The sequence below is a fragment of the Mytilus californianus genome, unplaced genomic scaffold (assembly GCF_021869535.1).
Source record: "Mytilus californianus isolate M0D057914Y unplaced genomic scaffold, xbMytCali1.0.p SCAF_3, whole genome shotgun sequence".
NCBI lineage: Eukaryota > Metazoa > Mollusca > Bivalvia > Mytilida > Mytilidae > Mytilus > Mytilus californianus.
Window position 1 is genome coordinate 52,499,182 of NW_026262679.1, and position 16,442 is coordinate 52,515,623.

A 16,442-nucleotide genomic window follows, 5' to 3' on the forward strand; every position below is an offset into this window, starting at 1 on the left:
AACACGGAGCCTTGGCTCACACCAAACAGTAAGCTATAAGGGGCCCCAAAAATTACTAGTGTAAAACCATTCAAACAGGAAAAACCAACGGTCTAATCTATATAAAAAACAAGAAACGAGAAACACTTATGAACCACATCAACAAACGACAACTACTGAACATCAGATTCCTGACTTTTTTTATTATCTTTTTACTGAGGAAATTTGTCAATATTGTTTACAAATAGAAAAATTGCTGAATTTTTAGTTTCTGTTCTCTACTTAAGATAGCCTCAACCAAATGTTATGAGACTTACACACAATGCTTATTACCACAAAACTCGGATCAAGTTCAAATTTGGGTAGCGTCACTTTTACCGTTCTTCAGTTATGTCCCTTTATAACTATATCAATGTATATATATATATAGCTTTATAGCTTACTGTTTGATGTGAGCCAAGGCTCCGTGTACAATAAATACAATAATGTATATTTGCCTGGATCTGTATTAGAGGCAATACAGAATGAATAAAAACTTATTTTGTGATTTGGTGATGTCTTCGTGCCATTGCCCCATATCCATTCTTTTTCATATTAAACATAGTTAATATTTTCATAACAGATCGATGGGTTTAAGTATTTGTCTGTTCTCATTTCATAGTTCTTGTCATTTAATAAATTTCTAGAAAAAAAAATTGAACACATACGACGATTTTATTTTTATTTATAGTATCGACTGGACAAATTTTGCACTTTTAATTTTATTTTTATTTCGTTCCTTCGACCCTTAATATTGACAAATTTCCTCAGTAAAAAGATAATAAAAAAAGTCTGGCCTTATATACATCGATATACCAAAATCCAAAAATGTAAACAGTTTTAACACAGTTTGATTGAATAAATATGTTATTCAAAGCATTTTAATGGTTTTGAACTACAATATACTTATTTTTATGCCCCTGCCGTAGCAGTGGGGGCATTAAGTTTTACCCTTGTCCATCTGTACGTCCGTACGTACGTCCGTCCGTCCGTATGTACGTCCCAAAATTGGTTCTCGTTCTCTAACTTGAGTTTGCCTCAACCAAATGTTATGAAACTTGTACACAATGCTTATTACCACAAAACACAGATCAAGTGTGAATTTTGGTGGCCTCACTTTAACCGTTCTAGAGTTATGCCCCTTTATAAATGGAAAAATTGCAAAATTTTTAGTTTTCGTTCTTTAACTTAAGTTTCCCTCAACCAAATGTTATGAAACTTATACACAATGCTTATTACCAGAAAACACAGATCAAGTTTGAATTTTGGTGGTGTCACTCTAACCGTTCTAAAGTAATGCCCCTTTATAAATGGAAAAATTGCAAAATTTTTAGTTTCCGTTCTCAAACTTAAGTTTGCCTCAACCAAATGTTATGAAACTTATACACAATGCTTATTACCACAAAACACAGATCAAGTTTGATTTTTTTGTGGCGTCACTTTAACTGTTCTAGAGTTATGCCCCTTTATAAATGGAAAAATTGCAAAATTTTTAGTTTCTGTTCCCTTACTTAAGTTAGCCTCAATAAATGTTATGAGACTTACACACAATGCTTATTACCACAAAACTCAGATCAAGTTCAAATTTGGGTAGCGTCACTTTTACCGTTCTTCAGTTATGTCCCTTTATAACTATATGATATGCAAGCGGGGGCATCATCTGTGTCCACATGTGGACACTATCCACATTTATTTTAAATAAATTTCATTTTAAACTAGTTTTTAAGTGTCTCACTAAAACAACATGAAAATGAATTAAGCGTCAAGAAATCTAGATATGAACTATATCAAACAAAAAAAATATAGAAATATGCATCAAAGTGTTTTTTAACGTACAGTATTTACATATATCTAATTTTGTATGTGACAAAATATTCTGTCTAAATAGGTTAAAATGTTCAGAAATTTTCAGATTAATTAAATAATTTAAACTATTTACAGTATTAACTAATTTAAAGATCATATGGCATACATGAATATTGATCACATTAATGATATGTGTAAATGGTGCTCTTATTAACTTTATAAAACAACAAATACCCAACTGTAATTTATTGACTTTCTATAAATGTATTGTTTTAACAGAATAAACTTTCTTGTTGCTAAATTTGTTTTGTCAGCTTGTTGTTATTTTTTTTTTTCTTGAAGCTCCTTGTCGCTAAAATTCTTCTTGTAGCTAATTAGTGAGACAGTTTTAATTACGTGCATTTGTGTAGTAAATGTACTTTTTTCAATAGTACATGAACATATACGCTGCATATGGTTTATATATTATGTAATCTAAATATCTTTGCTACATTTTTTGTAGAAATGTAAGACATGTAAGAATTAACTTAAGTTGTAATGGACAAGGAAGATTCAGATTCAAATGACAAGGGGTCACCTTCAGATCCTGTTAAATTTATTATTATGGACTCACAGTATGAGTCAGAAGATCCAGATATAATGCATCTACCAGCTCTACAGCACCCAAAAGTAAGTTTTTTCTTTTTGTAAAAAAAATAATACATAGTTCCAAATAGTCAATCTGAAGGTATTTGTGTCTGACAAAACAAGACAAATTTTAATGCAGACTTAAGCAAGCACAAGTAAATTGTATTACACATTGACTTTGTGATGTATGTATGAAAATAGGTCATAGTATGAAAACAGGCCATAGTATGAAAACAAAGGAAATGAAATCTAGGTTTATTCAATAAGAAAAATCAATGACAGGAGTTTTGAACTTGATAGTATGGGGATGCCAGTACAAAATATGTATTTATAGACATGGTCAAGTCACAATTTGTGTGATTCAGTAAAAAACGCAAGAAGCTGGTATGCATGTTCAGTTAGAGAGTACACTGGTAATAAATATGCACCATTTCCATTTTATTATTATTACATTTATGTAACAATTGGTATTGATAAAGACATTTTAGTTTGTTGTGTAGTGTTGTAACACTGATATAATGTATTTGAAATGGAATTGTTATAGGTACAGTCACAAAGAGGAAAAGACAGTCAGTCCAAGATGTTAGAGAACCTAACAAGAACAACTATAGAACAGAGTAAGCTATACACCAAGGATTATATAAAATATGATACTTGTTAGTCTGGTAACATAACACAAAAACACCATGTAAACACCATAATTCTATAGAGTTGGGAGGAGAGACAATTCAGAAGTTTTACAAAGTCTCAAGCACCTAAGCTGTTTTGTATATTTCTGACCTTTGTGTTGATTTAACCTTTCCTCGGTCAAAGGACAAGTGTAAGCAATGGCAGTAAAGGCTGTCTGACTGATGTCCGTTGTAAATTTCAGAATGTCTTTCTGAAAATTACTGTGCCAGTTGGAATTTGATGTGCAAAACATAATTACCTTGTAATTACCTTGTCCACAATCATCATTTCTATGTCTTGCTTCAAATGTATTTGAGGTTTTTCAACCATATTTTGTAAAAAAAATAATTACCCTACTGTTCAGGGCTTCCAAAAAAAATTTGAGCCAGCCGGACATTTCATATCTTATCCCGATTTTAAATCCCTTTAGACTTAGTAAATTAGGCAACTATGATAATCAGTTGGCCATCATATATGATATAACCAATGATTGACATTACAACGATATTAAACTTTACTTTGATATAAATTCGATGTTCTGACGTAAAGTGTTAAATTGAAAGTGCAGCATTCGAAGTGTGCAACATCAGCGTACTAATTATGCCTAATTCCGCTTTAGACTCTTTTATTTGTGCAAAATAACGCTGTCAAAAGCTTTACTTTCGTTTTTAAAATCACATTTTCCTAATGCCGGATGTTGACTTGACAATGGTAAATCACGGATCAGAGACGGATACGTAATATCTGTGTAAGTTTACGATTTAGTTAAGTAGCCTTTTCCAGTTATTTCTTCAAGAAAATACTCGAAATGAACGTTAGATAAAGGTATCAATGATAATTTTAGCATTATTAAAGAATTAGGATGCATAATTAAATTTCCCACCAGCGGACAATAGACACATGCGCACACGTGTACTAGTTCAAACAACGTGGTTCTGACGATTATTCGTTTAAAACCTTTTCAAATTTTTCATCAAATCATATTTATTAACGTATTTCTTATAATTTCAATCTTTTAGACTAAATTAATCAGATGCAACCCGCTGAAATGTAAGAAAATAACTTTGAACACCCTTTAGCGTACCCCAGTATTAAACACGATGTACAGTGTTTTTAAATATAATAATGAATATCATACAAATTCGAATTCATTTATAAATATTCTTATTTGAAGAATTATTTTAAAATCTAAGGATACTTTTTTAAAACTGAATGCTCATGTACAATAATATCTACAAAGCGTAATTAAATAGGATGTTGTTCCATACACGCTTACATGTTTGACCTCGTTTACCTGATCACCTTTATGGTCATTGTTATGCATCATCAATTCTATTGATTAAGACAAGCTAAGGTCTCTCATCAAAGGTAATGACCTGTAATCAGTGAATGATTAATGGCTTCAATATTACTTATTGAAGGGATAATTGTTTGACAGCTTGTTGTTTTTTAAATAAAAGAACAAATGTTTTTTCTACTTTTTATTGATGTACCAAGCCGTGCATTTGTGTACCCAGAGGAATAGACTAACTGAGACACTTCAAAGTATGAAATATGCTGCATCTGTTTAATTAAACCCAAATATGACCGAAATATCTTTGTGAAATAGATTGCCACAATTATAAACTATAATGCCCAAACGGACATTTTTACCGATCGATAGTTGGTAAAAAAAGTGAAATGACCGTTTTATGAAAATGCCTTGAATAACAAAAAGTGGCAAACCTATGATATTTGACCGTTTGAGGCTAAGAGCAGCCGGACTTTTTATATAAATTTCGGTCAAGTCCGGAATATATGACCGTTTTGGAAGCCCTGCTACTGTTAGATCAATACTACAGCAAGTTAAGTCTAAACATCTGAGGGGATTTTGGATTCTCATGCCTCTTATCATAATAAGATTGATTCAACCTTTCGTTTTTGAAAGCTATTGTTTTTATATTACAGAAAGTGCCAATGTTTTAGTGTCTGATAGTGAATATGACAGCCATGGAAAATCTTCAAAAAGGAGATCTGCAAACTCTTCAAGGTGATTAATTATGTCAGTGTTACACATATCAATTCAATACTCAATTATGGGGAAAATGTTGACAGCAAGCTAACATAAACTTCTCCTTTTTATATAATTTCAAATTATGTGCTTTCTATGTTGATTTTTATTTTATAAACTTGTAAAAGATGATTAAATTTTTAATTACATGAAATTTAAAAAGACATAAATATTTAATGCCTGTATGATATGTTATATTTTTACATTCATTGGGTTGCAATGAAATACAGTGATTTCCCAATGAAATAAAAACTGATAATTTCACATGTGAAATAAATCTGATAATTTCACTCCTCTGACGTCATGCAGCAATGGGTGTTGTCAAGACATTGTTGATGATTTTGCATCAAAACAAAATTGAGAACATGTATAATATAGTTCCCTTCAATTTTCTACTTTATTTCAATTAAAATATGTCCATGGTCAATGAATAAAAAGAATAACTAATCCAACAATTGAAATATCAAAAAATATTCAACCCGTGACCGAACAACACTGATAATTTACTCATGTGCATTTGTGAATTAATGTGTTGTTTGATCACCATTTGAATATTTTTCTATATTTGAATTCTTGGATTAGTACTGTAAATTCAGAAATTATTGCGTGCATTTATTATTGCGATTTTTCAAGAATGGACAAAAATGCAAGTTTTATTTTTGCGATTTCGAAAAGTGCATACAGGTCTATATTTCAGTATCAGAATGCGAGTTCTTATTATCATGATTATTGCGATACTCACCCAGTCGCATTATTCGCATTAATAAAAACCTTGCAATAATTTCTGAATTTACAGTATTCTATAATTATATTGAGTTATTAAAGTTCAGTACATGCTTAAATTTAGGCAGCATCAAGAACTGCTTTGGTTAAACATGTTTAATGTGCATATGCATAGAATACTGTGAATCAATTTTTTTCACTGGTACCAAATTTCGTGGGTTGAGAAAATTATATTTTTTTTGGATACTTGATTTTTAGTTTAACAAATTTTACATACATTGAGACTTATAAATTGGTCATTTTTTGTTGGTCACATCAATGCATAAATACATGGTTCCCCTATACTTATAAAATCCATGGGAATGTTTACTGCACAATTAATTATTTATCTACACTAAAACATTTTACTTGTTAGTGACTCAGTTATAATGATTGGTGAATCTGAAGACCATAGTGTGGCTGAATCAGAAGATCAAATGGAAGTTACAGTGATTGAAAGAAAAGGTATAAATACAATCCCTCTCTAAAAGGGGGGGGGGCTATATTGCATACACCTTTGAAAATAGGTTAACTAACTTAAAATGCAATTTTTGAATTTCACTCATTTATTCACTATACCAAAAAGTATTTGACCACCAACCCTAGTTATATAGTATATGAAAAAAGAAAAATGGGAACAACTGATGCAATAAATGGAAAAAAGTCAAAACATTAAGTCAAGTAAAAATTAACAAAAGATTTATTGAATAATAGGTTTCAGTTCTGTGGTATTTTTTAAAAGATTTTATATGTTGTGTCTGAAGTTTCAATTTGTTATCCTTGTCTGAAATTTTCATTTTCTTCCAAAATTTCAGCTGAAGTTAGTAAAGGAGTGGAAAGAGAAGAAAAGTCAGACAGTGGTTCCAGGTAAAATCATTTAAAAGCATAGACAAATATATTGCAAGTCCAAATGAACTAATCGAATTTATTCTCTTGTTTGTACTGTAACAATCATTGATACCATATTTATTTTCACATCATAGGGTTTTAGTGTATGTGCAGATGGAGTTCTCATGCATGCTTATGTTAAGTGGCTTTAATTTGTACACTTTAAAGAAGAATGTTTGCAAAAATGTCGAAAAATTCATTTGAAGAAAGTTTTTGTCACTGGTATTCTTTATAGCATCAGGTTTAATAATTTAATTGATTGATGTTTAACGCCACTTTCAACACTTTTGTGCTATTTCGTGGCGGTCAGTTTTTATTGGTTTAGGAAGCCGGAGTACCCGGAGAGAACCACAGACCTTGGTAGGAAAACTTACAATCCTAGTCAATTAAGATTGGAATCTAGTGCACCTGCCCCGTGCAGGATTTGAACTCACAACCTCAGTGTTGACAGGCTAGTGATATAGTAGTTCGACTACTTAGACCACTGTGCCAAAGAGGCCCCTTTTAATAATTTAAAAATAGGATGTGGTAAATTGAAATCTTTGCAATGATAATAGGATGAGCACATATTAATGTAATTTATCCCATTCTTGATAGTTGATAGTGCAGATGTCATTGCAAATGTAAGTACTATTTTGATGGCATTACTACAGGACATCTTGATTTCGTATATAATTTGACTTTTGATCTATTGAATTTTATTCTTTTTAGCTTTATATCAAACAGCAAACAAGATTTGGGAAAGTATGCAACTGCTGAGATGTCACACTCACAAGGAGCAAAACTTAGAGGTCACCTGTTTCCTAAAAGTATTGATCCCTCTGAGGTGGATTTATTTCCAGATGATGAAGGTATTTTTCAGGTTCCCTTGCATAAGAGAGTCTATCCAAACTTTTAAAGAATATTGTTACTTGTACAATTTATTTTAGTCTAGAAACTTTATTTTTAAATGGATTTGTTTTTTAAATGTGATTTAATTTTGTTTCAATTGATGCAAATGGATTATACAGAATAGTAAGTTATTGAAAAATCTGTTTTTAGTTATAACAGCCACACCTGCTGAACATATTGGAAGTCTACACTTATCACAGCCCATGTTAGTCCCAGAAACTGTAGAGGATGAAATGTAAGTCTGAGTTAAGCTATTTCAGTTGATGTTTTATAGTGTGTCTTTCTATGTTGTGATGTTGCACTATTGTTTCAGAAAAAGGGTGACGGTTTGGTACCATTAAAACGCAATTGTTTGCACCTGTCCTAAGTCAGGAATCTGATGTTCAGTAGTTGTCGTTTGTTGATGTGGTTCATAAGTGTTAATCGTTTCTCGTTTTTTATATAGATTAGACCGTTGATTTTCCCGTTTGAATGGTTTTACACTAGTAATTTTTGGGGCCCTTTATAGCTTGCTGTTCGGTGTGAGCCAAGGCTCCGTGTTGAAGACTGTACTTTGACCTATAATGGTTTACTTTTATAAATTTTGACTTGGATGGAGAGTTGTCTCATTGGCACTCATACCACATCTTCTTATATCTATATACAGCAAGTAAACTACATGTTGATATTTTATGTTCTGTGTCCAGAAATGCACACCATTTCTCTCATTTTTTATCCGGCTTCTGCGTAGTTTGATATTAATATACCAAAATGAAAAACTTCAATTTCTGCAAAATTTGAATTATCGTTTCAGATATTTGTATTTTAAATAAGGGCTGTTCCATAAAACATACATGGGACCCAGGGAAGGCACTTCCAAATCTCAACTATGGGTGGGTGTCATCTATGTTTTTGCATAGTGGGAATTTTAAGTGAAATTTTAATTTGCCTCTATAGGTGGTTACTCCACTTTTAAAGTGCCTTCCCTCGGTACCACGTATGTTCTAATGGAACAGCCCTAAATCAAGACTGGCAGATCTGACTCTCCAGATCCTTGTTATAAATTATAAAAAGCAACAGTTTCTTTTATAAAACTTCAGTACTGTAAATTCCGAAATTAATGCGTTCATTTATTAATGCGATTTTTGAGGAATGGACAAAAATGTGAGATTAATTATTGCGATTTCAGGAAAATCTACATACAGATATATGCGTCAGATATCAAAATGCGAGTTCTTATTATTGCGATACTTACTCAGTCGCAATATTCGCATTAATAAAAGCCTGGCAATAATTTCTGAATTTACAGTATGTGTAATTTCAAACCATGTTCTCCAATATATCAGGATAATATATTAACATGCTTGTTTGATTTCTATTTTTCAGGTTTGCAGTATCTCCATCACAAGACAATTTTCCACATATTATACCTGACTCACCAACTAATGGTAAATATCAAATAGATTTTTTGTTATCCCCTCCACCAAAATGGAAGGTTTTAGGGTGTAATTATTGCGAAAGAAATGAAACCATTCCCAAGAATCAGTACCTGTTCATTTGGGTATTTAAGTTTTTGCAACATGAATTGTCCCATTAATACAATGGATTTTGATCTCTGCAGAGTTCACTTAATGGGAACTTTAAATTTCTTCATGAAAAACAAATCATTCATTGATTAATTTGTCTGTACAAAAAAAATAAACTTCTAGTGATGAAAGTACATGTACTGATCAATACTGAATAATGGCACAAAATATTTAGTGAAACGTTTTTTGATGCAAATGATTCTTAGGGTTTCTTTAAACAAAACATTCATGAATTTACCAGGTTTTTTTTTGTTGTTGCCAGTTTTATATATATTTCATTTGTGTATTCATTTATTGTAATGTATGTTTAACAAATGTTATATTCCTAATATTTTTCAAATGATTGACTATCACAATTTGATTACCATAAAGAAATGATAAATATTGTAGTTTATAATGAAGCTGAAGAGGAATATGACCCTACAGCAGAGCAAACATTGTCAGATCAAAATGTTGATTTTAATGTAAGTCAATGGCTTTGTTCTAATCTGTCAAGAAATTTATTGTACATTTTATTGGAAAATTTGGATACATTTATACTTAATTTTTTGTATGAAGAAAAGGTTGATGAGGTGTATACGTCAATGAGATGACAACCCAACGAAGATAGCAAAACGACATCTGGAGGTCAACTAACCTCTTCAACAAATAAACAGATGTCTCTTTGTTCTGATAAGGGCTATTCCATTAAAATGTATGTGGGAGGGTAGGAAGGGACTTTCAAAATATCCCTACAACCAAGAACCATTTTTTAGATAATTTTGCATAATGGTAATAGACGCATACTGAAATAAGACCTATGACTCACATTCAATAATTAAACTTCCCTTCCTACCCTCCCACATACATTTTAATGGAATAGCCCTAAGGTGTCTGTATAATATATGAAGATCAAGTGTTTTATCTGATCACAAGCCTGTTTGTATACAAAGTCATTATATATTTAAAAAGGTTTTCTTAATATTTAGATCTTTAGTTAATATAATTAATTTAGAGATAAAGACACACAAATCTTTTATTTATTAGTGCTTTTTTTTATCTTTAATTCCTGTATCTTAGAGTATTTCTAAATGAGAGAGAAATTAAAATTTCTATTTTCAATTCAAACTTAGATTTAAGCATTATAATGGGTAAATGAAGGGAAAATTTATATCTTTTTAACAATGTATTTTCAAATGAAATTTATTTAGATGCATTACTTTTTAGGGCACAATTATCAGAAATGTATCTCAGAAGTCTAATAAAAGTAGGTCAGCAACCCAGGAATCATTCCATCTTCACCTCAGTTGTACAGAGAATGAATATTCACCAAAACAGGTACATGTTTGTATTCAAACTTTATCATATTTGTACATTTGAAGTTTCAAGTAACATGGCTTTTTGTAGCTTTTTTTCCTGACATAAAACATAAATAAGCTATTTTTTAACATTGAATACACTTTGTCAGTAGACATTTGTTTTATTTTTTGTCTCTTAAAATTCAAGATTGTTCTAAATAAAATATATAGCTATGAAAATTTGATAGAATAGCATTAAAATCTCGGTCTTTAAATCTTTTTCCATCTGTGCTGTAAATGCTGCCTCATCTCCTTAATATTCTAAGACAATAAAATCCACTATTAAAGTTGACCATACTTTTACATCAAAACTACTATGCCTTTTAAGATTTATGTATCTCTCTTTTATGTCTAATGAAAGCAGAAATAAAACCCTGCTTTAACTTTTCACTTTGGTATTTCTCAGCATGGCGTGTGATTATTATTACCTGTTCCTCCAAGCTGTATACTTTATTGTCCTTGTTATTGATTGCATTTTAACTTCTTGGTAGTTTTATGAACATTGTAAACTACCTGTACAGTAACTTAAATGTTTAGTTCTGATACCAACAAAAAAAATCACTCTAGCAATGATTGATTGCATAAAAAAACTTATCAATCTTGGGTCCTCCACCACATTCTTTCATAAAACAGATGCTCATTTCAGATGACAGATGAAGCTTCAGTCCAGGTGTTAGAGAAGTCTGATGATGTTATTGTTATAAGTCAAGATGGAGAACAAGAAGGTACTGGAGGTATGCTTTCTGTAAAATTTAATTACTAAACTTACTAAAAGATTCTCCCTAATTTTATTTTTTATCATGTTGTTTTTTATTAAGTAAATAAATGTCACAAATTTAAAATACATATTACATGTTGTATACATTGATAAGAGATATAGGGTTATGTATCAGTGTCTCAAGATCACTGTTAATATATAGCTCATTCAGAATAACAATCATCTTAAGCTAGGATAATTTGTTGTGTTTCAAAGAGAAAACCAAAGATCTTAGTGCTCACACTTTAATTCCATTAAAAACAAACATTAGCAAGGCAGCTGACCTAGATCATGAACATAAACATAAACTGTCATTTGTAGATTATATTATTATATCATAAAACTACGAAAGGATCTTATATTTATTTGCATCACAGTATCATATTGGTCATTTTAATATAATAAAACATTGTATATTTGTTTACAAATATTTCTGTTGTGAAATGCTTTGATTACGAAACATTTTATATCAGTTATGTTTTTTTCATAACAGACTTAGGAGTATCACAAGAATTTATGTTGCATTTTTCTCCCTCCCAGTCAACTCAGAGGGGAAGTAAATCAACAGATTCTAAATCAGGGAGTAGTGAAGGTAAGGATTAACATATAAGAACTTGTTATTCAGCTCATCCAAGTACAATATTAAAGAAAACACTTTTTATCCTCTTTAAAAGCACTTTGCCAATTACAGTGATGTAAATGGATTCCAGAGTTATGGGACTTGAACCATTTAGATTGTAGGCAATTTGTATAACCATAGAGGACTGCCTGCAACTTTTTTTGCAGACCTATTTACTGAATGATAATTTAATGCTTTCTACAATATTCCATTTTGTTCTTGTGTCAGTTGATTAAATGTTTATATGAATTAAGTTTCTTTAAAAGTAACAAAAAAGAATATTGTTTTACATACATAAGTCATGGATCATATGCATTAGCCACAATATTGGTTCAAGCGGTTTTGTTAATGAAGACAAACTTTATGGTAAATTATGTTTATGAATTTAAGGCCATGTTGGACAGCCATATTATCTGATATAATATGGGGCAGAAGGCACTTTTATTAAAATCTGATGGGTGGTGGTTATTTTAGATATATAGCCTAAATAATTATATGAAATAATCAAAGTTAATGAATGGCCTGGGTTAAATAAAAAGTGCCTTCCATTCCCCATCTATACATATATTTCTTGAATAGCCCTTGCTCACAAGGGATCTTTCTGATTTCATAATAATTTATTGTGAAGTCATAACTCCAAAACCACCTGTTTTTAGTTCTGAACTTTGCCAACTTTAATACAGATGTGAATAGAATTCTTCAATTAAAAACTGTTTTTTTACAAAATTTTTTAATCTGTTAAACATATATTTCAGGTTTTCATATTAAACTACCAAGAGAAGAAGATCCACAACTGTCATCAGAAAATCAGTTTGACAAAGATGTTGGCCAGGTTGAAAATAAAGAAATGTCTCAGTCAAAACAAGGGTCTTCTCAAAGTCAAAATAATCAGGAAGAGGACATGGTTACTCAAACACCCCAGGAGTTTCCAAGGCAACAGACATCTGCAGAATATGTAGAATATACAAGTCAAAGGGAAGAAAATACTTCTAGTCAGAAGACAGATAAACCATCGAGTCCAAGAATTGAAGGAAGTCCACAAAGGTATATTAATTGAACACTATGATACTGCATGTATATTTAAAACAGTTTGTCTTAGCTGTTAAGGTTTAAATGGGGTTTAGAAATTGAAGTCTCAAATGTTTGTTATTTATGTGTACTTTGGATGCAGTTATTTTAACTTGTGTTGTTTAGAGAAAAAAATCTGTGGGAAATGTTTTTAACAGATTTGCTGTAGCTCTTTTCATTTTCGTAGTTAAAAGAAGTTGCTTTTAAAAGTACAGTATTAGAATATTACTTAGAACAAGACAGTATTGTGTCAAGCACAGTACTCTAATCTTCCAGTGATATTTAATGTGAAGTTTTCAAGTACACTTCTGACAAGATATTTTCAAATTCTTGTTATTCTATAAAATTTGTATTACACTGTATACATTTTCTATCTGAAAAGACGTCTTTAATGAAATAATTTGAATTTTATCACCAAACATTCTAAAGACAGAAAAACATCGTTTTATGAACAAATAGATGATTGAATGTCAATAAGTTTTTTTTTTTTAACTAAAGGACACCTTTGAAGCAACCTTCATCTTTGACTATAGAAATGATCACTACAGAATCACAAGTCTCTGAACATTCTTTCAACCTTAACAGTAAGTATACATATATTAGCATAGAATTAATTCAGGATGTCAATTGTTATTCATTTAATTGAAATGAAAATCAATGTAGAATGAGATCTTTATATTTAAGACTTAATAAAAGCACAACTGAGGAAAAATAAGTATAAATACAAAACTTCAAATCTTAAATTCAAAAATAGTCAAAAAGAAGAAATTTCCTTTAGTGGGAAAACATGTCACTGTTGCCTTCATTGCAAGGAAATGATATAAAAGCGGTACTGTGGATTCATTTATTTTTGTGGGTGTCAATTTTCGTGGATTATGGAAATCTTGCATTTTCGTAGCTATTTAATTTCGTGGTTTAACCAAAGTCTGCATACAACCTTATATAAAATGTGTCTTTCGTTGAACATTTAAATTCGAGATTCGCCGGTACCAATGAAATCCACGAAAATTGGTATCCATCAAATAATAATGAATCCACAGTACTTCTAAACCGTTCTACAACTTTCTCAAAAATATTCATCATTGAGTAGAAACTTACCTTACCACAAGATATAGACATCTATCTATCAAATGGAAACACACTATAAACCAACTTATTTTTGAAAAATTCGCCACTATAAAAATAACACCAATATAAAGCATCACAGTTATGTAAAACTTTGATGTTCCCTTAATAAATACATAAAGAAAATAAGGAAATCACCAAAATAAATCGACAGGAAGGCGGCTAGGATAGGCTAAATGTGAAATAAAGTATCCACGAAAATAAGTTTGTATACAGTATACATGTAAACACCAGCATTGAAAATCTTGGTATTGATCAAGCTAATTGAATTACAGGACCAGATGTACATGTTGGAAGTGAACAGTCTCCGCAGGAAGATAACAGAACAGATGTATTTAGAAAAATTAAATCATCAGAGAAATCTACATCAAGATATTTAATTCACGATGACAGGTAAGAAATACTGGTCTTTACCTTATTATAAATTACTTATGATTTTAGTTACAATATAGTTTTAGCTATGACAGTAAATCAAGGAAATAATGTATAAGTTTATAAGTAAATTCTGACTTGTTTGCTAAGAGAATGGAATGTTCCTTATCAATTGGTTGATGAAATGAACACTAATAAATGTAAATAGTACCTTGAAAATTCAATGATTAAAAGATTAAATCAGGTGCTTCAAATTATTGTGTTTTGAAGTCCTCCAACACCCACAAAAAATAAAAAGCAAAGTAAATTTTTTTTTAATAAAAAACAACTGAAATGAAATTCAGCGGGAACAGCTTTCATAAAAGCAGAAAAAAATTAAAACTAAAACTTTACATTAGTTTAAATCTTGTTCAAAAAATTTAGAGTTATGTCAGGGGCTTTAGAAGAGTAACCATATCCTGCTCAGCTTAAAGGACTGGTATTGAAATACATTAAAGTCGCCAAAAATATTGGACAGCACAACAAACTGCCAACACCTCAGAACAAATAACAGACAACAGAGAACAATATACACTCCAGATGATCTGATGAAAGTCAAAGCCATTTATTTGTAAGGAACATTTGGATCCATTCGTATTACTCAATACCTGCATTTTTATCTCTCTCGGTTGTCCCAATTTCAATGTTACGTAATAGGAATGAAATTCACTGATATGATTTAAGATATTTTGCTAAAGAATGTGATTTGAATTTCAGTGATGAAGAAGTATCATTTAAAACAGCTGAAGGCAAAGAAGAAAAAGGAAAAGACAAAAATTTAGACGAAGAGAAAGAAGATACTCCTCCCAAATTAAAAATGATCCGTACAGTATCAAGTGAAGTGACTTCCACGGGATATCAAGGCAGCATTGAAAGTTTACAATCCTCAGCTCATCCGGGAGACACTTCTGCTCAGCCTGGAGACACTTCTGTTCAGTGTGGAGACACTTCTGTTCAACCTGGAGACACTTCTGTTCAGCCTGGAGACACTTCTGTGCAGCCTGGAGACACTACTGTTCATCAAGGAGACACTTTTGTTCAGCATGCAGATGATACATCAACACGTTCAGTTGACACTACTCTTCATCCAGCAGGAGATGCTTCGAGTCATCCAAATGATTCAACGCTGGACGTGGACAAAACTCAATCATATGACGCTGAAAAGTATGTAAGAACTGCTGGTAAAACTAAGGATAATACTGAAATTTTGACAACGGAAAAAGATGTGCATGCAGAAAATGTGTCTGGGATTGATGATAAGACTGAGGATGATCATAGAAAGGAAGGTGCATCCAGAAAGAGTGACAAAGTTTCATCACAAAAGACCCCTTCCCAAACAAGGGAATTTGAGGCTGATTCTGTAAAAAGTCCAGGAAAATCAAAGACAGCATCTTCTAGAAATCTGTCGTTTACATCTGTAAATATTTCTGAAACTGGAGCTGCAAATACAATGTCAGAAAAAACACTACAAAAAGCTGGGGAGCAGAATTTTAGAACAAAAAAAGGACCTTCGAGAAATGTGAAAAAGAATTCCAAAACTGTTACAGTCAAAACAGCTGAAAGTTTTCAAGAAATAAATCCAAATGTTAGAAATAATGGAAATGGAAGACAGACTTGCATTAAAGAACCAGAAATTTCAATGACTGGGGCACACCATGATCCATATGAATTCCATGGAAGTCAGTCTCAAATAACAGAAGATATTGAGATTAAAAAACCCGATGAAAGTAAAGTAAATCCTGTGGTAAATAACTCATTACTTATATGAAAAGAAAATACAAAAGAAAAACACATCAACCCTCTACTTTTATCTGGGGGGAAACTTTATATTTGATTTAAAGATAAATAG

At 31.2% G+C, this 16,442-nt stretch overlaps 1 protein-coding gene across 1 annotated transcript in view; it reads left to right on the forward strand.

Annotated features, from left to right (window-relative positions):
* LOC127734834 (TP53-binding protein 1-like) overlaps positions 1-16,442 on the forward strand; it is a 53,950-nt gene that overhangs the window by 7,105 nt on the left and 30,403 nt on the right. The window contains exons 2-17 of the mRNA XM_052244863.1: positions 2,327-2,493; positions 2,996-3,068; positions 5,068-5,149; positions 6,309-6,397; positions 6,748-6,799; positions 7,532-7,671; positions 7,862-7,946; positions 9,077-9,138; positions 9,667-9,740; positions 10,483-10,593; positions 11,260-11,347; positions 11,864-11,962; positions 12,745-13,033; positions 13,556-13,641; positions 14,458-14,575; positions 15,311-16,337. Of these exons, the coding sequence (XP_052100823.1) occupies positions 2,362-2,493; positions 2,996-3,068; positions 5,068-5,149; positions 6,309-6,397; positions 6,748-6,799; positions 7,532-7,671; positions 7,862-7,946; positions 9,077-9,138; positions 9,667-9,740; positions 10,483-10,593; positions 11,260-11,347; positions 11,864-11,962; positions 12,745-13,033; positions 13,556-13,641; positions 14,458-14,575; positions 15,311-16,337 (2,607 nt within the window). The 5' untranslated portion in view covers positions 2,327-2,361. The remainder of the gene's footprint in view (positions 1-2,326; positions 2,494-2,995; positions 3,069-5,067; positions 5,150-6,308; positions 6,398-6,747; positions 6,800-7,531; positions 7,672-7,861; positions 7,947-9,076; positions 9,139-9,666; positions 9,741-10,482; positions 10,594-11,259; positions 11,348-11,863; positions 11,963-12,744; positions 13,034-13,555; positions 13,642-14,457; positions 14,576-15,310; positions 16,338-16,442) is intronic.